Genomic DNA, 22,556 nt, shown 5'->3' on the forward strand with positions numbered 1-22,556 from the left:
TCTTCCACTTATCATCTACGTGAGCACATTGCGTCCTTTTTTACAAACATCCTTCTCTCTGTCTCTCATCCATAAAGTCCTGGATATGACCCACCACACAGAGCTGTGACCCAAGTTACCATGGCAGCAGAGCCTGGGATGCCCACTCTTTGTCCAACACTGTTTCCAGCAAGTGACAGAAAACAGTGACATTGCGTGTCTGGCTATGACTGGAAGACCGATATAGAGCTCAAGAGGAAAGTGCTTTTACTACCTTAAGTAACTTTTAATTGGAGCTATTGACCCTGTAAAGAATGGTCAATTAGAGACAGTATATTAGTTGACAAGTGTTAGTGTCTCCTTCATTTTTTTTCTCTTGTCTCCTTTCTTACTTGGAATGTGAAATATGTGTTTTTTCTCTAATGGATCTGTTGGTTTTTCTGTCCTGACAGGGGTTCATCCAAGACTGTCATTTTGCAAAAGAATGCCAAAAAAACTCCTTCACCAAGCAGACTCCTCTAGCTTTTTAAACATAACAAATTAGAAATTAATGCCCAGCCCCTCCGCCACCCCCCATTTTCTCTTACTGCAGTAGACCAGCAAGACTTTAATGCTTTGGTTCATAGGGCATAGAGATGAATGCATGTGCCATTTACACAGATATACAAACTTAATCCTACTCCCCGTCCTCCTCCTTCAGCCTATCCTTTGTTTTATTCTGCCCTCTGTCCATCCCTGAGAGAAGCTTGGCCGTCGTACCCTCTGGTGCATCCCGGCTCAGGTGCCCGTCACCCCGGTTTCGCCACGCTTCTCTCAAAGCCATTGGTCATGTCTGCCTTGGCCCCTGCTGTGGCGGCATGTGCCCACAGCAGGCCCCCTGCCCAGTCACTGTCTCGTCCTATCTATCTAACCCAGACCGGAGCTTCTCGGCCCAGTCCAGCCTATCTCAGCTCAGCCTGGTTCAGCCTTGGCGTCAGCAACAACCCGCTGCCACTCGAAGGGGAAAGGAGTGGTGGGGGTATCAGTGTTGAGAGACTAGAGCTGTGTGTGTGTGTTTGTGTGTGTGTGAGAGAGAGAGAGAGAGATAGTGTTTGTCAAGCAATTTGTTAGGTGTCGTCTATCAAGGAAGCATGGACACAAACAGACAGCCGTGAGAATAATCACACTCATTGTCATAAGCGCACACACATTTAAATCTCCAAAGTGCTCGCTGTCATGATGCCATCAGACAGAGCTTTTTAATCTAAATGAATAATCACTGATTATAATACGAGATCGCCAAAAGTCCTGCGAGCTCAACTCCAATAGTTCCCTTTACCATATTTTACCCAGCACTTGCCTCCATTCCACAACAGACTTAGCACGATGTATCTATGATAATGATATGATAATGGCCATCAGAATGTTTTCCACCCTCACCCAGCAGCGATTTTACAGGCTTATTCATTTATTTATTTATTTATTTGAGCTTTTCCTCATTTCAAATCCGTCCATCCATCCTGCATGCTGGTTGCCCAGGCTCCAGTCGCTGCTTGTCACTCTGAATTTCAAATGGCTCCAATTTTCCCCCTGATGGCACGGAGAAGTGCCAGGCAGCGCATCGGGGAGGGTGGTCCTAGACATGCTGCCTGCAGCAGGGGTTCTATTAGAGAGGAGAGAGAGAGACAAGAGGGGAGGGAGAGGAGAGGTTTTGGAGCATCACGCCAGTAGTGATGTATTCTTTCTTTTTTTTTTTTATGATTATTTTGGAGACTGCTTTCTCATTTGAGGCTATGTGGCATGGCTGATTGTTCCATCTTTGCTTCTGGCTCGGGCTGCTGATGGTGGGGCTGCCCTGACCAGTAAAGCTGCCTCTTGCCCCCCCCACCCCTCCACCCACTCTCACAGTGCAATGTCTGTGCAATGCAGCACTGAAAAAATTCCATTTGTAACTGTTGCTGTCATTTTGCTCCTAACCGTGTTATGTTACGGATGGATGTTTTGATGAAATTCTGAAATGTGATTATTTAGTAAGAATTCAAATTGCAGGTAAAGGCTAATTTAAATGTATTGCTTTGTTGTTTCCTCTGCTACATGCCATTATGTTACATCCCTTAATGAGATCCAACCAGCTACGAGGAGCGGGCTCTCTATTTGGAGGCCATTGTTCAGAACCACAGAGAGGACATGACCTTTGAAAACTTTGCCTCGCAGGTCTTCTCTCCGTCTCCTGGCTATCTGATGAGTGGGACAGGTGAGAGATTAACCACACTGCACTTCTGCCCTCCTTTTATGTTCTTTCCACTCCATCTTTTATGCTCTTTTCTTTTTCCGCCGCATCACTATTTTCTTTATTACATTTCCACTTTTTCCTCTCATGCCCTCATTTCCCCTTCTTCGTCACCTCTCTTCTCGCCGCTTTTTCCTTATCAGTCTCTCCTCCTCCTCCTCCTCCTTCACAAAACACCTGTCTGCCCCCCCCTCTCTCTCCTCCCCCCCTCCCCTTCCATTCTCTCCACTTTTCTTCCACGCCTACGCTCTCTGATGAATATCAAACAACAGGCCCCGTCTCTTCACGCCATCCGACTGACTTCAAACACCGCTTTCTCCACTTCCTCAAGCCTCACTCATGCAACCTTGTTTATCTCTTCTTGTTCCAAACTGCATCTTTCCATGCAATTACTTTCCTATGAATATAACCAACCTTGTTAAATGGCGGTTGCACATTGCGTGTCTGTGTATGTGTGTGTGTGTGTGCATGCGTGGGTGCGTGCGTGCGTGTCTTCATGAGCTCATTCACCAACACTTAAGAGATCCAGCCCGACAAACAGCAGGTTGCGGATGTCAGCACAGTGCTCTTATCAGTCCATGATGAATAGAATGGAAAACGTGTCTTATCTTGTTCTTCCTACTTGTACCAGCTGTGATCGATCGGCAACAGCACCGAAATCAATACAGGATTGCACTTTTCCACTCTATTGGATCCCGACACACATTCTGTTTTGACAGGGGAAGCGCTCCACAATACCACACCGCGCACGTCTCGTCATTTTCAAGTCTGTCAGCGCCCGTCTGTGTTTTCATGGGTCTCTTTCTTAAAGTGTATGTAATATTTTCATCGTGTATGTTGGCACGTGAAAATTAACTGTCTGAATTTTCTCGAGCCCGCGCGCCTGTTAGTGTGTGTGCGTGCGGGACTTTAAATTGTGAGACAGCAGGTGTGATATTCAAGCTGCAGGAGACAAGCAAAAGGTGGACAACCACATTACCATAGTGCTGGCCAATGTCTCCTGCTGAGGTGTAAAAATCTCCTCAGACTGACCTCCAATCATCTCTTTTCTTCTCTCCGCAGCAAACCCTCTTAAATACTGAGGAATAGGTGGTAGAGTTAAAAAAAAATTAGATACACACAAAGTGGAAACAAAAGATAAGAAGGGGGAGTAAGTGAGTGGGTATGATTTAAAAAAAAAAAAAAAAAAAAAAAAATCAAGAAATAAAACCTTTAATTTCCCAAAGCTTGATCTCTTTATATCTCTTAGGAGATGTGGTGGACTCTTTCAAGCATAGGTTGCCTCCGCTGGGCAGAGAGGGGTTAGAGAGGTTAGCCAGGCTAAAGAATAATGTTTCACAGCATGGGACACTGGCTGCGGCTAATGTGAGAGGCCGTAACATAATGAAGTCTGCGAGGCTGTTGTGTCACCCTCACTGCTGCGGAAACTCGTTCTGAACGGTGATTTGTATTTCTCCGGAATCTACGCTTGTAAATAGATTAATTGATTAATGCAAGGGTGAGTGTATGTGTATACGTGTGTGTGGATTCATATTTTATCCAAGACAACCCGTAGGGTACTGTAAACACTCACTTTCCTGTAGGTTGACTAATGTAGGAGCGCTGTTGAATAATTCCACTAATCACCTTTTGGTTAGCAGTCGTCTACATAACAGGAGAAATTGGGCCACTGGTGGGTTCATGCACGTAAAACTTACAACTTCCTTTTTCTTTTGGAACACCTACAATTTGCAAAGATAGCACATTTGTAAGGATGAATTTTGGTAAAATACGTATCAAATAATGCAGAAGATCTAGTTTATTTCTGTTTAATGTGAGTTTGAATATTTCACTGCAAGGATCAAGCAGACACAATATACTATGTATGTGTCTCACAGTTTGGGGGGGTGGGGGGGCGTTGTCACTGTGTTCTTTATTAATCATATGATCTAAAACATGTAAAGTAGTGAAAAATGCCATTCATAATTTCCTAAATTACAAGTTGACGATGTGTTGAATGCTTTAGGTGTCATATTTAATGTGTTTAAAATCTTTTATCAGTGTAATCTCTCATGCCTGATACCCCATGTCCCATCAAGCATACAGCTTCAATGTGGCAGTGATGGCTGGCTGTACACTGCTCCTCATTTTCACCCTTCTAAAAATGTGCTCCTGCCCACTCATGCCTTTCGTATGTCCGTGAGTGTGTGTGTGCGTGTGTGTGTGTGTGTGCGTGCGTGTGCTTGAATGTGAGTTTCTCCATTCATCAAGCTCTGGCTCCCATTGCTGCCACTAACATGTCATCCATGCTTCATGACAGCGTGCAGGCGTTGGCCGGGGATGGTTTGGGACATGGAGTACCCCTGGGCCAAACTGGACTGTAAGACTCTGCTTGCTTCCTCCACACTAGGCATGACGCCCAGCTACAGCCCACTAACATTTATTCATTCATTTAGGTCACCATAAACCCCAACATCACCATCCTGTAAACTGGGGCTGCATTTAATTTAACCTTTTTTGCAACAAGCAAAGCAGGTCCAGACTTGAAGTATCCCGCATGCTCAATGCTGTAAGACATTTAACCTTTTCCCACTCTCCTGTCAATCATCCATCCTCTATCCCTTCCTGGTTTTGTCAGTAACCTCCACAGCCTCGTCCTCCATGATCCTGAATGCAACCTCGCTCTCACTCCTGCAACCTCAGTCCAACATCACGGTTTCCTGCATGAGCTAGTCCATCTGTACGGATCCAAGACTCCATCCTCCGTGTTGTGTGACACCTTGCACTGCTTTGCTCAGATTTTGTTTTTGTTGTTGTTGTTGTTTTTTTTTTTTTGGTTCATTTTAGAAACTTTTTCAGATAAATGATGGCAACTAAAAAAAAAAGAGAGAGAAAAAGGTTCTTCTCTCTAGTGGATAACAACTTTAAAAGCTCCCATGACCTGAGGTGCGCCCCACACCTCTCTTACTCTTTCACTCTAACCCTCTCTAGCTGTACCATTGGTGGTAAATGCTTCATGGTCTGTTGTTGCCACGTGAACTGCCCAACCATCCGTGCTTCGGATTTCAAAACTGCCTCACTTTTGAAATCTGTTAAATGGGACAGATTCATCAGGTACCAGCAGACGTTATGGCTTTCAAAACCAAAAAAAGTGGCACTTGTCGATTAACTCCTCACCCGAATCAGTTAACCTTGTCTGACTTCCAGTGACAGCTGACTAACCTGGACGCCACACACGCTGCCTGAATGTCGCCGCAGCTTCCTCCCATCAGCAGCGTTGTGTTGTGTCCTGCTGCAGTATGGTTTGGTGTGTGTCCACTGCTCTCTCACATGATGCTCTACTCTGTTTTTTTTTTTTTCCTTTTTAGATTAAAAATATCTTAAAGGTCCAAATACTGTGTATGGCGAAGGTAAGCCCCGAGTCAGACCGGAAGCTTGTTTGAATCCAGCGGCCTACCTACCCTTCGCTCATTCACGCATCCTGGCTGTTTTCCTACCCACTACCTCTCCTTTTTTTTTTTTTTTTTTCCCCCCTTTCTTTCAGCACTAACTAAGCTTTATTTACTGAGCCCTCTGACAAAGGGAAAGGGAACAGAGAAACCAGGCTGTTTATTTGGGGGGTATCCTACTGTTTAGGCCAGGCTGGTAATTGAGAGTGATGCACGGTGGGGACAATTAGCACCTGACTAAGTAGCAGCATGAACAATACGGCTACACTTCTAGCCCTCGCTTCTGCATGTGGCGCGCCTTTATCTCTTCCCCCAGCAAACACTTTTCTCTTTTCTTTCGTTCCTTTTTTTTTTTTTTTTTTTTTTTTTCCTTCTCCCCCTCCCTCAATCCCTCCACCCTCCTCATTTCCTCCTGTTGGAGTGTGCCTGTTTGCCTGGGGCAGACTCTGAGACTAACACCTGCCACACTGGAAGACGTCTTTGTCATCCAAGGCCTTGTTTGAACTGCTGCAGAGGGGACCAATGGGATAGCGGGGCCATTTAAAGACTCTTTGTTTTCTTTCTCTCCCTCTCCGTCTCTCCCGTCTTCTTTTCATGTGAAATTAACCTCAGCGTAAGGTAGTTTTCGGGGATCGAGTAAGGAGCGGCGGAAATGCTGGGTTCTTATGACGATAATAACGACACATTAGCCCCTAGCTCTTATGGGACTGTGTTATTTTTCTCACTCAGTATCTTACTATGAAAATGAATTCTTACATAAGAGCGTACAGAGTAGAACATCATTTAGAAACTGATGTAACCACAGTCATTAAGTGCCACAGTGGGAGCGATGACTGTTTAGTGCAGCATGTTTTAATGGCTGCTAAACGAAAAGGGAAGTCTTGTTGAGTGAGTGGTGAACTGTACCGCACTATTGTCTGCGTATATATCCTCTTTAATGGATGGTTCTTCCTCCTGTCTAACTTGTGTCTTCACCGCAGATGCAATTTGAGTTTCATTTATAAAACAAGTGTTTACTGTAGGAATGAATAGAAGAATACGGGAATGCGGGGGTTTCTTCTGTCCATAAGGCCAGCCCACATTTGAATCAAGCCCCTCCCCTTTTTTTATATTCATATGCAGATTTTAGAATGCGTGTCCGGGACCCCCCCCCCCCCCTTACACACACACCTCCTGCTCTAGCTGTTCACAATACACATACACAAACCCTATGTTTCATCCATAGCCCAGCCTCCTCTCCTCCTCCAGCGGCCCTGGATGCTGCCGGTGTCCACTGTGCTGCTGAGTGTCTGTTACTCCAGCCATCTGCCGTTCCTTTTAGCGGCTGCAACTTGAGACGCCTCAGAAAAAGAAAAAAAAATGGCAGGAAATAAAAGGATAGGAAAGAAAATAGGCAACCAGATGCTAGCTCGACAAAGCAGAAAAGTTGTTTAAACTTGAGGCATGGGGCATAGGCCGATGGGAGGGTGGGTGATGAAGGGGGGGGTCCCTGCGTTTTGGGTTTGGTCAGGGCACACTGAGGAAGTCAGGGCGACGTTCACAATACTTGATTGTCCTCGCCAGCATTTCATGCCCACCTCCCGGCTTATTACTGTTTGCCATCCGGTAATCATGGATGTGAAGTTTTTTTTTTGAAAAAGGACAATGTTTGACAATAGGAAGGCTCCACATGTTCACAACAAGAGCATAATGTGTAATTTTATTTTCATTCAAAGCATTCTGCTGTCACACTGCGTACTGAATTCTTTTTTTTTTTTCCTTGTCCATAGCTACAAAGGTTACCTCTCATTTTTTATATCGTATAAGCATCTGGAAAAACTGTATTGGGGAGAAAGACGGCATCTCTTTTAACAAGCTTTGCTTTTCTACAGCATGTGAAAACAGCATGTAATCTCTGAAATGTTTTTTTTTCTTCCTCGAATCTTTATTCTGATGACTTCAGCCGTAGAATAAACTCAAATCCTGACAATTGGTTTTTTTTTTACAGCTTGCACTTTTAAGTTTTTATGAATGTTGGTGAAAATCCTTTTGAAGAGGGTAATCTTGGTTAAGGTAGCAGCCATGTGCATGACAAAGCATGCTGGGATATGAAACAATCACACAAAGTCCAATCAAGCCTTTGCACGTCTGACCAGCTCTGTCTCTCTCCATTGGCTTTTTTTTTTCTTTCTTTCTTTCTTTCTCTCTACAACCTCTCTCTCCATCTCGCTCCCAGGCTCCTTCACCGGCAGCACGAGCACCGAAGCCAGCGCTGCCACAGTGACGACGGACACTACTGTCGACCAGGTGTCTCCCACCATGCCCCGTGCCACAAAGAACCGAGTTTCCGGAAAACTCCGTCGATCAGCCAGCGCTATAAGCAAATCCTCCAACTGAGCTCTTCAACCCGTCCCCCCCTACCCCCCTCACCCTTTTCCTCTCCCCTTTCCCCTCCTTACTCCTCAAGTGCAGCCTTTAATCTTTTCTCGAAGAACCTCACACACCCAGCCGTGACTGCAAGAGTTTTGTTTTTTTTCTTTCTTATTGGTGTGTTTTTGTTTTTTCTTTGTTTTTATTTCGTGTCATATAATCGTGTAACTGGAGCATAATGCAATTTTTAATTTAAGTGGCAATCATTGATTTCGTTGACACATTTCCATTCCAAACTGCTTCGAGATGGACGTGAGACTAAGCTATTTATGTTCATCCTCGTGGGTTCAGCTTAAGAATTAGCAACATAGGAAGACTTGACTGAGAAAGTCTTAAAACAACCTGTGATTTAAAAAAAAAAAAAAAAAAGTCTTATTTTTTTTTCTCAATTTCTAGTGTAACCTTGATGCACTAGGAATGAAACAAAGTTCTTACTGTAGTAAGGGAATGGGAGACTGCTTTACCTTGTTTCTGTATCTCATCTATGTCAACACTTCATGTAACAAAGCACTGAATGACACAGCTGTAAATGGCATCATGCTAAAGCTGCACAGGAGATTGGTATCCATTTACAAATGTGTCTGCCTTCTTACCTCCTTTTTGCATCTGCCACAACCTTTCTGTGTCAAAAGGCACCACTTCTGTTGGTGACAGGACAATGTTGAAGTCTTCAGTGGTCGTCCTGCACCATCTTCCTACAGCGGGGGGAAAGGAGGAAAGACTGATGCGTGGGTGAAAAACCTCCCCCCAGAATGATTTGTCCTCGCTTACACTACTACACAGACTTCCTGGCTACTGAGTCCCTGTAGTACGTGCAGTCAGAGGCTTTTTTTTTTAATTGTTTCGAACCCAGAGTGGACAATCAATGACATCTTTCTAACTTGAGCTGAATCGAAATTTGTTTTTGCGTTGTTGTTGTTTTTTTTGTTTTTTTTTATCACTCTAATTTTCCTTTTTAAATGAATTCCGATGGATTGTGTCACTGTTTGATTTATGCAACTGTGCTGGAATGAGAAAAGACTGCGTTTGTAATTGTTTTCTGATGTCGTTAACATAGGCTCATGTCCGGTAATTGAATAAGTTCCTCCTGTCTCTTTCCTCTGCTATCAGTTTCCCTGTCCTGTGAAGCTGAGACATTGACATTCCAACGTTCCCACCGACATTTTTTTTTTTTTTTTTTTTTTCTTGCACTCACTGTCATTGATTAACTAGCGCTGAATGTTTCTCTCTGTTCTTGGATGTAAATTGCTTTAAGTTTTATTCGCTGATGTTTGCTAGATGTACATAGAGAGGACTATTTGATGAATTATTTTGCTGTTGTGTTGTTTTATGTATTCATGTGCTGTTTATAGAGGAGAAAGACTGCCAGAGCCTCAGGTGAATCTTCATGCACTGGTGTGTGCGTGTGTGTGTGCGCGCATGTATGTATATGTGTGTGTGAGTGTGTGTGTGTGTGTGTGCATGTATATGTGTGAATTTCTGAGGGAGCTTCTCACAGTGCCTGTGTAATGTCTGTCCTCTTAAGACGCTGTCCCACACCACCTCCGCTTCCCATAATCAGATTTTAGCCTCTCCTCTTCGTCGTGTGAGACAAACCATGGCCGCCCTGCATCACGTCTCCTCGTTAGCAGTCTAGAACAAAGTGTTTTCCTCCCTCCCTCCTTCCTCCTGCAATTCTAAAGGTCAGTGTCTCATGCTTCCCACAACAACAACAACAAAAACAACAACAACAGATGGATTTGGAACCGTGGGGTTCTCTGTTTTTAGTCTTTATTATAGGTGGTGCGCTCGCCTCTCCGTCTTTATCTGTGAATGGAATCGACTCCTCCTCTTTCCCATGATCCCTCTTCCCATGTTGCCTCCTGAGGCCATAGCAGAGGGGTGGCGGGGCTGGGTTTAGGTGGCATGCCAGAGGGGAACTCTTACAGCCTTCCTAGCAACAGCCAGTGCCGGCGCTCTCACTTCTCCAACCTGCCCGCTTGGGTTGTCATGGTAGCCAGGTGTTCCCCACACACACACACACATACACGATAGACTCACACCCTCTGAGGGCTCCACCCATGATGCAACACTATCCCCATCTGTTGCACTACTATGCCTTACTTTCCTCATGCTCTCCTTTCATTTTCTTCTTTTTTTTTCTCACATCTCGCCTTCTCTTTGTTTGTTCATTCCCCAAGCAGGAAACAGGGGATCCAAACAGCGGGGAGGGTGTAGATGTGGCGAGGGTTCAATCCATTTTTGTGCTTTTTTTTGTTGTTTTTTGAAGAATGTATAGAAATATAGGCCTGGATCACACTGGGGTTTTTTTGTTTTTTTAATTTCCCCCAAAGTCACTTGAAGGAACTACCCAGGATGTTGATCTAAAGATTGTAGCTTCTAGATGATGTCTGTTGGAAAAACAAAAAAGGAGGGTCGCTGCTCCCCCTTTTTAGTCGCTGGAGATGATAGTTTGGACCAAGATAAGGATTGTGTTTCTTATATACGTGAAGAAAATGAGCTAGTGTTAGTCCTAGTATGTTTTTCTTCTTTCTTTTTTTTTTCTTCTCGTTTTAGAAATCCTTGTACATTGTGTCAAATTTGAGGGCTTGAGCTCCCTCCGAATATAAATATATTAATGCCTGTAATATAATCTTTGTATAAGAGAAAGAGGAAAAAAAGCTTGAAGATTTCATCATTACTTGTCAACATATCAAACTGTTTTTAACGACCGAGGTCCTGCTATCTTTATTAGAAATGTGAAAATTGAAACATTTCATTAAATCAATTTGAAATTCTACTTCTTTTTTTTGTCCTTTGTTTTGCCCTCTTAACAACACATCAGGTAATTGTGTAACATCAGATTTTGTGAAGTTGTGTGTCTGTGTGTGTGTGTGTGTGTGTCTGTGTATGTGTGTGTGTGTGTGTGTGTGTGTGTGCGTGTGCGTGCACTGACATGATGGTGCTGTCACCATGTGCTTTCTGACCCTGGCCCAGCCGTGCTCGCAGCAGCAGGGGTAACCTGACCCTGCTCCCATCTGTCTCCCCTGCTGCTCAGCCCTGCTTTGGGGAGGCCAACATAATGGAACCTTACCAGGAGGTACAGGTGCAATGTTTGCAGCACCTACGGGTGCCCTGCCTCGCCTGCTTCACATAAAGAAGCAAGAAAAGCACTTGACTGTAATTGGAGCCTTAAAGCTGTGTATGTGAGAAAGAAGCCTAATGTTACCTCAATTTCACCCTGCTCAGCGCTGTTTGCCTCAATCATTGACTCTAAGATAGTTTACAGCAGAAGAAGAGGAAGGGGCTGGATGTCCCGGCCCCTCTGATGAACCGTATTCTCTGTGATTACTACCACTCTGTATTATTTCATGTGTTATATACTGCTAGATGTAGTCCCATTTTCACATTTCCAAATATCTTTCTGTCTTGATGTATTGTATCTTGCCTTAAGGGTGAGTGACATTCATTTTAAAAAGGTTTGTGTTATACTTTTTGGCCTTCAGGTGCAGAGCATTAATGAGCAGGAGAAACTCTTCACTAGCAAGAAAGGGGAGAAAAAAAGACTCGGGAGCTGAAGTCAGGTGATTTTTGTATCCTCATACCAGATGAATCAAGACTTGGAGTAAAGGTTGAGCCACAGTGACAATGCCCCGATGTTAACTCCATGCTTGACAGTATTTATCTTAGTCTGAGGTGTCACAACTGGAAGCTGCCCGCTAAAATACAGCTGACTTAATGCTTCACAGGTTCTGGAGGTCAGATATGAAGCCATCTGAACTCGGATGTGTCTTAAATCAGCTGAAAGCTACAAGAAAAGGAAAAATCGAGCTGCATTAGTCTAGCAAAGCAGACAGATGTTTTACTGCTCCAGAGGTGAGGTTTGATCCACCACCCCTTTGTCCTCCTGCCATGTCCTGACATCAAGGAGGGAATTTATGATTAGTCCCTAAGTGCTTCTCTATGGCAGCGAAACGGCGTCTATTGAGCCACTGGAGCTATGATTTACTGTAGTGGGCCGAAGCGAGTCTGATAAACGGAGAATCGAAGACGAGGGTTTGTCCAGCGGGGCAGCTGTTAAATCCGCATGACAAGTTGACAAAAGTTTGAAGTCCCTGGGCAGGCCCGCGGACCCCACATTGGGAACCAGCCTGATCGGACATGATTAAAACTGCGCTTCTTCTCTTGTGAAACTGACTTTAAGATCTGTATTTATTATGAAATAAGATCCTAAATTAAGCAGTAAGTGGAATTCATTGATAATATATATTAAATACTAATTTTGATCATTTACTGTCCGGATAACTGCTTTAATTTATACCTGAAAATAACTCTTTTTTTCTTTCTTTCTTTTTTTTTTTTACAACATCTCCAAAATACTGAGTCATATTTATTACTAAACAAATGCAGTGTTTAATTCTTTTCTATGTTATGTTGCCGTGGTGCTGCCTGAGTGTAACTTTGGCAATCACTTACCAATGAAAAAGAAGTGTAGAAGCATAGCCGGGGCAAATCAAAGCCAGGCCCAAGAAAGTTAATGATTTTAAAATGTAATAAAATTCAATGAGGTCACTGAACTCATTTCTCTGAGTAATACTAAACTCCGTTGAGAAATTTTGATGAATTTTCTTTCTGGGAGGTGAAGTTGATTTGGCGCTACTAGACTGTTTCTCTCAGTCTGAAAAGTTAAAGCATCTTGAGACCATGTGTCCTTTTGAAAATATTTTTTTTTATTATTTCGATAGACAACAACGATATACACATACAATCAAAGCGCTATAAAAGCCAACATTTAAGAAAAATAACTTGTCCTTAAAAAAGATTGCATCTAAGGTAAGAGCTTTACGTTTGTTTTTTTCCTTTTTTTTCTTACAAGAGCTGTGGAGATTGAAGATTAAAACCCGACCCACGACAGTTATCACAACTCATAAATTTGACCCCAAAAAAATAAATAAAATAAAATAAAAGCAACAAAACACACACACCAAAAAAAAAAAAAAAAAAAAAAGAACAAAAAACATTTTGGCTATACGACATGTAAACTGCCAGAACGATTCACAGGGGAAAAAATCACATCAAACACAACAATAAGTTACATAAAATAATTAGAATAAATAAATAAATAAACATATGATGAAAAATATTGCAACAATCTTCAATAATAATAAAATATGTGCCAGCATTCAAAATTAAAACAATCTATGTTGACTCTTTAAGGCAGTTATACAGCGGGATTTGGATGTGTATGGAGGCTATTTCAGACTAGGCTTATTTGTATACTAAAGGCATTTATGGTTCTACTAAACGGAATGCTTCACTCACTCTTCTTTTTTTTTTTTCTCCACCAAGACAAAGTTGATCATTTTTTTGTCTTTCATAAACAAAGCTACAGTGATAGATCAATCACGGTCGGTGTATTGAAAAGGCTTCTGATGAGGGGAGAGAGAGAGAGAGAGAAAGGATTTCTGAGAATTTTAAGACATTTCTTAGGTCTAGAAGCTATCATTGAGCACATGTGCTGTCCTAGAAAAATACCCTTTAACAGTCAAACTAACGCTTTGTACTCTTTTTTTTCCCTTGATAAACTAATTTGAGAAAGAAAATCTCAAAATAGGCCTATATGTAATTCAAATATAGAGAGAAGCATTCAACAATCACTGATTGGCATGGAAAAAGACACGTCATTAAACACCACTTAAACATCAAACCGCCCTGCCTTTCATTGGCCTAAAGTTATGGCAGTGAGCATCACAAACTCTTTATTTTTTAACTCCAAAGCCACTTTTTTTGTTTCTCCTTTTTTATTTCTTTTTAAACTCCCCTCCATCAAAGGCACAAGTTTTGTGTTGTCTTTAGCAGGCGGGGCGCACCGGCATTTGGAGCAGGATCACCTGCCTGTTCTCAGAGGGGTGGCACTTGTTTATGTGCCTGGTGAGCCCCGGCGAGCTGTAGAGAGTGGCGGGGCAGTATTTGCACGGGTAAATCTGGGAGGAGTGCATGAGGCGCAGGTGTCTCTCCTGGCCGGCCCTGCTGGTAAAACTCTCCCCGCACACCGGGCACAGCAGGCAGTCCACCGGGCTTAGATTGAGGGGGCTTTGGTTTGAGACTTCCTCTGAGGATGATGATGAGGATGAGGATGATGATGATGATGATGCTGAGGAGGAGGGGGTGGCGGAGGAGGTTGGCACCGGAGCCTGCTCTGCTGCGCGGTCGCTGGTTTGAAACCCGTGCTCCTCCAGCACTTTCTTTTGCAAGGCCTGGTGTCCCATGATGTGTTTTCTTAGGTATGCCTGTCGCTTAAACCTCTTCCCGCAGAACTGGCAGTCATATGAGCCATCTTCAGAGCCCGACTCGGACAGACCTGGACTCGGGGTGTCTCTGTCGCTCATGTCTTTGGCTTCGTCGGAGACTGACTTGACACCTAGTGGTGGCATTTTGGCCATTTCAGCTTTGATGCCCTGTGCGGGTGGCATCGCCGGTGCGCCGGTGGTCCTGGGTTTGTGCCAGCGGCGGTGAGAGGCGAGGTTGGCCGGGCAGCTGAACATCTTATCACACTCGGGACACCGGTACTCGACCCTGACGATGCGGGAGCACTTGTGCTGAGCCAGGGAGAAAGGATCAGCGTACGCCTCCTTACACAGCTGACACACAAACTCCCCCAAAGGCTTGTTTCCTCCGGAGGACTGCGCCCTCGGCTTCACCTCCACCGGCCCCTCTTTGATTTTGAGACCGAGCACAGGAGAAGTCGTCACCTCGTCTTCAAAGTTGAGTTTTCTAATGGCTTTGGGTTTCTTGGGGGCGGGTTTAGGCTTGCGTTCTGGACCGTCACCTGCAGGTCTTTTGGTGCCGACCCGATTGCTTGGTGCCGGGAGGTTGCTGCTGGTGGTGCCGCTGCGGCTGCTGTTGCTGGTACCGATTTTCAGGTCGACCGGAGCGTAGAGGAGATGATCCAGGCCGGAGAGGGATGCAGGTGTCGGGAATGACTCGGCAGAAATAGGCGAGCCCAGATTGAAACTTCGCTCAAAATATCCCCTGTCGTGCTCCTTGCTGATGGGCCGGGTGGGGCTGTAGAGGGCTTGGCACACCGCCTCGGGGTTGCCGAACTGCGCCGGCTTCCCCATTCTTGGCACCGGCGCTTCAGCTGCTGTGAAATTCGGCGATGCTGCGGCGCGGTCCGGACTGGACGCCACGGACATCGGCGGGGAGGGGTTCGCCTGACTCGGCAAGGCAGCTGGTTTGGGTGGCTCCTGGAGGTCATCTTCGTCTGAGCGAGTCCTGTAGGAAACATGTGCAGATTTCTTGTTTCTTTTTACCAGGAATCCTTTGGGCATCTTGGCGAGTTACAGCAGAAAGGCACTTCGGGGAGGTGGGTGAAGTCTCGAGTATCCAGGTTTGTTAAAAATATGGCAACACTAGAAGCTTATGGGACTTTATCTCCTCAGTATATATCGATCCTTCTGTTGCTGAAATGTTTTCGTCTCCAAGGCATAGCTCCACTCTTTTTATGCCGGAATGATGCTATTGTTCTCGCCCCCCCTGTTGCAGCATCCCCGACCAATCAGATGAAACCAAGATCCCAGTGGATTTGATTGTGGGAGGGCTCATAGCCTGGGTTTGGTGGATTTCGTTGGAGGATGTGCAGATAGCTTAGCAGATGTACTGGCGGTTTATTACATTAATGTGTGCCCCCCCCCCCCTCCCTCCCTCCCTCCCCACTCCCCCGACAGAGGCACACGCCGGGACCCTCCTCTTTTTACGGTCTGATAGGCCCCTATACAAATGCACACGTGCCACGGCTTTGTGGCTCTCCTCTGGGGGGCCCGGAGCTGCCAAAAGGAAATGTCCGTCACTGCCACAATCATCACAATTTAGAATTAAAACGAGGATAAGTCAAGCTTGGTTAAATTCAAACCAAAAGCAGCGTTTCACCCGATTTATACTGTGATGTTAAAAATTGACAGTCCCCTTAATAGACAGCTACAAAATCACCCCTGTTGTCCACATTCTACTTCTCCAGGTTGTTGTTTTTTTGCCTCCACACGTTCTTTATTTGTTACATCCAGCCTCTTTTACGCACGACCTTTACGCACAGTGCGCAGGCCTACCAACAAACTAAATTCCCCCAGCTTTTATAGACCTTTATTTTATTATGCCTTGAATAAACACTGTAGAGGGAGTGTTTCTTTATTTTAGGGCACGTGTCTGTCTCGGTAGTTTAACTCGACATATAAATCAGACTTCTCGCTGCATACATAAGTAATATGAAGGCCCTCTGGTCTTTGTGCACAATAGCCACGTCTGCCCGTGCTTGGATATCCCTGTCTTTTTTTTTTTTTTCGTTTGAAAGGCAAATTGACCTCTTAACTGTGAAACGGGACTCACGGCCAATCTGGCCCACAGCTAGACGCGTGCTGGGCGGAATCAGTGCTCCAGACAAAGAAGGCCGCAGCCGAGGCTTGTGTTGCAAAAAATGCTGCATAGATATATCCAAAGCTAAAAACATAGCTGTTCCTGCAGTCTGTAACTGTTGTACTGTGTACTTAATAGATTTATTTCAAATTTTAATTGTTAAAAAAAAATTGGAGCCTTCAAGATTTAAAGTTTGCATTGTTTTACATCAAATAGTTTCGCAAAATGTTACATTATTAGTTTTATGTTATTACTTTCTTAAGTCTAATTCTGCAGCTTCCTGTCTGTCTACAATCAACAACTGAGACAACTTTCCCCCCCTCTGACAAACACTGTGGCCTATTTTCTTTACAGGCTCCCCTATGCTCACATATTGTATTTGTCTGCTTCTTTTTTTTCGTTATAATGGCTAAATGTAGGCTGCAGTGCGCCACTTGGCAGAGAGTGCATTCTTTTTCCTTTCAGTCGGGAGACCAGGGAGGAATTAATCTCCATCGTCGTACATTGTTCCCCTCATTTGCATAAAGCTGCAGTATGACCAAGTCAAATAATTACACAATCGGAGCTGAGCCGCAGGCCTGCGCCTTCTTTTCAATGGGTCTCTCTGTCCCGGTGCGTTCTCACCTGCCTCAAAGCACACCGTTATTCTGCTTATATGGTGAAGTTATAGAATTACAACAAGCTTTCAAATAGTTTTAGGATTGTTGCAAAGATTGACGATAGCGCTTTAAGTTTTAGCTTTTCTTTTAGAAGCTGGAGGCCTGTTCTTCCAAAACAAAACAAAAAAGTATGTTGGCTTAAGTTTTATAGAGTGTGCGTTACTTTTCTTATGCTTGTTTCCTCCCCTGTGCTTCACTTACTCTCTTACATTCATTTAGATTGGCTGTTAAATATCACTGCTCTGCTCAGATCTCCTCTCTCACTTGTTGTTCTTTCACTGTGCGCATCTATTAGTCGTGGTTTGTTGGGACTACAAGCTTTGATGGCATTTTAACGAGTTCCTCTTTCCCCCCGCGCGATCATTTCTGTGGGGCGCGTGGGCCGGTGTGTGCTGGCCTTGGCTCCACGTACGCATGCGCGTGTTTGCTCAGTGGCGCGTGCTGCTCTGCGCTGACGGGAAGCATAGGCGCCTAATTAGCATACAGCTGCAAGTGCTTTAATGCAGGCTCAGCGCTATCCTCCTAATGCTATAGGATTTCAAATGTTGTTCTCCTTTTTCTTGTTGCCTGCAGGCTGTAGAGTCAGTGTCATTACTTAGATTGAAGATAAAAGTTGTAAGTATTAAGGTAAGGTGCTGTTTTAAATGATTTTAAGCCTATTTGATTTTTAAAAATCGTGTGTCTTAACATTAGGGCTTTATTTGTCAAACTTTTCTACACATTTTAATATGAGGCCTAAACTGTATTAGTCTTGCTAGTTCATGGCTGAACTGTTTAACCAAGAAGTTTGAGGTGAAGAATAATCTTTTTTTCAGCTTCTAGAATGAGAGTCCCGTTCTTACTTCATTGCACCACCTACAGGATGAAGCCTTAATGCTGAGGACACAGGAAGGAAGTTTACCTCCAGTAACCAAGGCATTAGACTCACATCTCCTCGCAGGCATCTGACCTCGCTGTTTCTGTCAAACATTAACCATGGCTACCCAGGCAGCTGCGGGGCAGTCTGATGATTAGATTATTCTCACTATAGATGTACAGAAAGCTCTTGTACTTCCCAGATGAATAATTGGCTCCATGTGCTTTGACAACCCAAGCCAATTTGAAACTGCAGTAGGACATGACTACAATTGCTGCTCACTACATGGCCACCTTCAATGCATTGTCAATCAATTATTGTAATGGATTAGCTGAGGTCTTATTCTGGCTGGGTGTAATCTGATAGAGGGCTCTTTCAGCACCATGGAGAGAGCCAGCGAGGGACCCAGATTTAATCAGGCTGGCTGTGGACACAGCACAGCCTCGGCTTCAGCCTTTGTCCACAAACCGGGAGCAGGCAGGCACCAGCAAGAGAATAATGAAAGAACAAAAGTGCCAAAGTTTAATGAAGTGATTGGTTTTTAAATGGAGTTATAAATGGCTTTGTTCTAAACTGATTTCAACTACTTTTACAGAGCAAAAACAGCTTTAAACTGTCCACAATATTTTTTCCTTTGTTTATACTCTGTTTTATATACTTTGTATGTATACTCTTATCTTATAAATAATACTATTACTTTAATACTAATAGTTGAGTATTAAACTAATAAATTAGCTTATGCTGGTCATACATTTATGAGCTTCTCACCAGTGTACTATAATATATTTGTTATCTAATAAAACAAAGTCCTGATGTTATTTCAGAACAAGGATTGTTCCCAATGAAGGTTTTACGCCCTGGCAAAAAATACAAGCTCACCACAGATCATCTACATCCCTTTTACTAAAATTTCCTCTGATCATTTCCAAAGAAAAGACAACTTTATGGGACTTGAATTGACACCAGAGAGTCAGGGTGTTTTCTGCCATAGCTTATTGATTCACAAGACAGAGTTCTCTGTCAAACAGTTAGGAAAAAGAAGTCAGTTTGTGTAGTATTTCAGTGGCTGGCACCTGTTGAGTCTTTGAAAAAGGTTTTTTTTGTCTTACTTTCAAATGAAAACAATGAATGTAGCCTTTGTTAAGTAGTTTGATAATTATACCCTAAATCTTCATAGTTGTCCAAACTAGTTGGTATCTGATTCTTTCTGACCCTGAATGTAAATGGACTCACTCTGGATGTAAGCTAACTTCTTGGTCTATGGTTCTGAGTCAACATCCTGGTGACAATTTTACCAAAGTCAACTGCAGGTCACTATTTGGAACACATCTTTATTACCAATGACGGGTTTGTCATGTAAGGTCTGTAAAACCATCTGGGGGCAATCTCAGGGTTGTCAGCATGTCACTATGAAGCAGCGGTCAGCCTGTACTTGTGAAGAGCAACAATAGTAAAAGGCGCCAAGGTTTGTATCTCGCTCCTGGAAAAGAAGTCAGACTGTAGCACCCAGAAGATCAATGGGGAAAGTGCCTATTTGGCCATGAGAGCAACACAGAGGTCACTGTCTAGACTTTAAAGTGTACTTTAGAAGGATGCCCATGAGACCAGGTTACTGTGAAAAGCCCTGTAAAGTGGTATAGCTCTGAGCTTAAGACTAATGGACCTCAGTGTTGACTGGGAATGTCCCTGATGTCATCTGTACTTTTGATAGTGATGCTGATGACTTTATGAGGACGAAGGCAGATGTTTCTGGTCTTTTATGTCATTTCTATAAATGCAATGTGAAGCTGTATTTTACAGTATATACTATAAACTGCGCTAGATGTTAAGAGTGGGATTGTGATCATACCCACGGCAAAATAAGTAAAATGTAATTGTAAAAGGTTACTAATGATTTCAGAGAAAATCTTGAATGATTTTACTGCCTCTCTGTATCTCTCATTTTCTGCAGAGACATATGAACAAAGGCTTCAAAGGGACAACACACAAGGAGGGCATTTAAATGCCAGATTTTCTTTTCTTGTAGAGAGCCTCTTATTAAAAAGAGGTCTTCCTGCATATCAGGCGTATCAGTTGCTGGAGTCCCAGGGGCATGTTTAGCTCTAATTTACTCATCAAAAACATCAGAGTGTCTCTCAATAATCTCCACAGTCCATTGGTTGTTTGGGGTGGAGTCCCCTGTCAGAAAGCATGCCCTGGAATGTTAAACACTAATTCACCTCTGAGCTGTGGAGGTGGATAAAGTGATTGTTCTATCTGGGAGCTGATTAAAACAGCTCTGGCCTGTTTCTCCCCTCTGCGTTCACCTCTGACGTCCATCACATTCATTTCTGTATTCATGAGCAGATGAGAAAGCGCAGGCAGAGCGGCAGCCGTATTACAGATAATAAGGCCAGCGGGCACCACATTCGCTGCCACAGGTTTCCCCCTGCCCCGGCTCATTCAATTACTTCACAAGAGTTCTCTGAGGCACAGCTGCACTATGGGGGTGAAGACCAGTAAATTGAGGTACATTCATGTAGACGCGCACACACACACACCTCGCAAATACAAAGAAGCAGAGGAGGCGCAAACACACACACAATGTATGAAGAGAAGCCAGCATATGAAGGATCTTACTGACAGGCATTTAGCCCAGTAGTCAATACATTTCTGATACAAGTAGACAACAAAAATAAAAAGGTCCATCTTCTGTTGCTCACTGGCTCCCCGAAGATTGTAATGATATTGATAATGGCTTCACGTAAGAAAAATGAAATCAGGGCCATTGCTCATAGACTCCATATATGAGGTCACCATTATCTTGATGAAAGTTTGGACAGCAGCTGTATCATTTAGGGGCATGAAAGATAGACTCTGGCAGACCTAATGGGCCTTATCCTTTATCTATTGACACACAGAGCTACACAGTCGTCATCTTTCTCATATAGCTTTAAACTATTAGTCAGCTTATCTCACTTATTCAGCTAAAGATTTATTAGATTGATGTGAAAATATTTGATAAACACATTGCATAGTAGTCCTGTTTCCTCATTAATATTCACAGTGTTACATATTTGAAATAACAGCTTAAAATGTGTTCGTCCAAGCAAGTGTTGTGTATGTGGAGAGGTCTGGTTGCTGTCCATGGTGCTGAACTTCTACCCTTGAGTTCATACAGCATGCAGCTGCAGCTCTTTAGTGCCTTTAACACACACAGGGACAGTGGTAAATAAGACCTGGCACCCAGTCTGTGGCTTAACGCCCGTAGTGATGAGACCCAACCAGCTGAGCATTCACATCTGTCACTCCTGCTCTCAGATGTGGCACTAAAAAGTTTGCTTTTAAACATGATATTGGTCTTTATTTTATCTTTACAGCATTATTAATGGTTATGCTTTTTATTCTGAACATTCACATCAACATAATACTCTGCACTGACATGCTTCATGTTGTTTCACTGTGTGTACCAAAGGTTTTTCTCTGCTTTTGTTGTGGCTCATGTCCACAGAGATTTACAAGAGTCTAAGAAATGTACGGTGCACTGGAGGAAAACAGGTCTGGGGCTCAAGCATGTAAGTACATCCTTAACATTACATACATGAAACAAGTCCTTTTTCTTGACCTTTGATTTCAGAATGCCACATTTTCCAAACAAAGAATTCCCAGAATTGGCCCACTCTTCATTGGATGGCATAATTTGCATTCCCTTATAATTGTGCTGCTTCCTTGATTATTAAATGATCACCCTAATTAGGGAGCATAATAGGGTTAATCAGACTCTGCTCATCACACTTATTATTATTCCTTCAAAAATGAAGGAAAAAGATACAGTACTTGATTAATTATATCAGCCTCTTCATCAGCTGGGCTACCATTCCCCCCTCTGAAATTAATATCACGTTGTAAATGGAAGGAAGGAGCTGGCCGGACACAGACAGATGAAAGATTTCACTCAAATTAATTAAGCACTAATTATGCGGCGGGACTTGGGAGCAGTTTGCATAATGAGCTCTATCAAAAGAGATCAGTCATGGAGAGGGGCTGTAGACTTTCTATACAGCCTTCAAATGATACACAGACACCACTGCACTGCATGAAGAGGACTATCAGAGAAGTGGGAAGAGGGTTAAAGCACTTTGAGGCTGGCATCGTGAGGTTGAGGAGTTTGTTTGGTTTGTCGACTTCCTACGAACCAGAAGCTTCCTCACTTTGCATGTTTTGTGCCACAAATGTGGATTATTCCATTCTTGCTTAAAGATATTACATCTGTCCTGGGGCTGAGTGTAGTAGTGAGTGTGTATGTGTGTGTGTTTTCTTTCAGCTTAAGCATCAGATAATGAATTCCCTGCTCCAGCAAGAGGCAGTAAGAACAGAATGTACCTTTAAATTCGAGCTAATCACAAACAACCTGCATCCACACTCCAGGGAGCTTTAAAGACCCTAATCACCTCCCACTCCAATTCTTGTGGTGTTCAGTTATTGTTGATCAGGGACTATACTGCGGCTATCTATTTAGACAATGGGAAAAGGGATTAAGCAGACAGAAACTCTCTATGTCTTAATCGCCTGTTTAATCACAGCCACTG

The 22,556-nt window shown here is 43.5% G+C and overlaps 2 protein-coding genes across 3 annotated transcripts in view; one reads left to right on the forward strand and one right to left on the reverse strand.

The window, feature by feature from the left end:
* The window catches only part of ralgapa2 (Ral GTPase activating protein catalytic subunit alpha 2), a 91,569-nt gene extending 80,705 nt beyond the window's left edge, over positions 1 to 10,864 (forward strand). The window contains exons 39-41 of one of the 2 annotated variants that reach the window (XM_053335109.1): positions 2,091 to 2,212; positions 5,596 to 5,637; positions 7,892 to 8,028. In XM_053335109.1, the coding sequence (XP_053191084.1) occupies positions 2,091 to 2,212; positions 5,596 to 5,600 (127 nt within the window). In that variant the 3' untranslated portion in view covers positions 5,601 to 5,637; positions 7,892 to 8,028. Of the gene's footprint in view, positions 1 to 2,090; positions 2,213 to 5,595; positions 5,638 to 7,891 lie in introns of both variants that reach the window. The other variant, XM_053335108.1, reaches the window with a different exon arrangement.
* A 3,052-nt stretch (positions 10,865 to 13,916) lies between these two features.
* insm1b (insulinoma-associated 1b) lies at positions 13,917 to 15,395 on the reverse strand. Its single transcript, XM_053335897.1, has one exon. It carries the CDS (start codon positions 15,393 to 15,395, stop codon positions 13,917 to 13,919), a length of 1,479 nt encoding a protein of 492 aa, XP_053191872.1.
* Between the last annotated feature and the right edge of the window lie 7,161 nt (positions 15,396 to 22,556).

This window comes from Scomber japonicus, chromosome 16 (genome assembly GCF_027409825.1).
Source record: "Scomber japonicus isolate fScoJap1 chromosome 16, fScoJap1.pri, whole genome shotgun sequence".
Lineage (NCBI taxonomy): Eukaryota > Metazoa > Chordata > Actinopteri > Scombriformes > Scombridae > Scomber > Scomber japonicus.

What these genes read in the sequence shown, in the direction of transcription:
- insm1b (XM_053335897.1), bottom strand. Translation starts at nt 15,395, where the DNA reads ATGCCCAAAGGATTCCTGGTAAAAAGAAACAAGAAATCTGCACATGTT.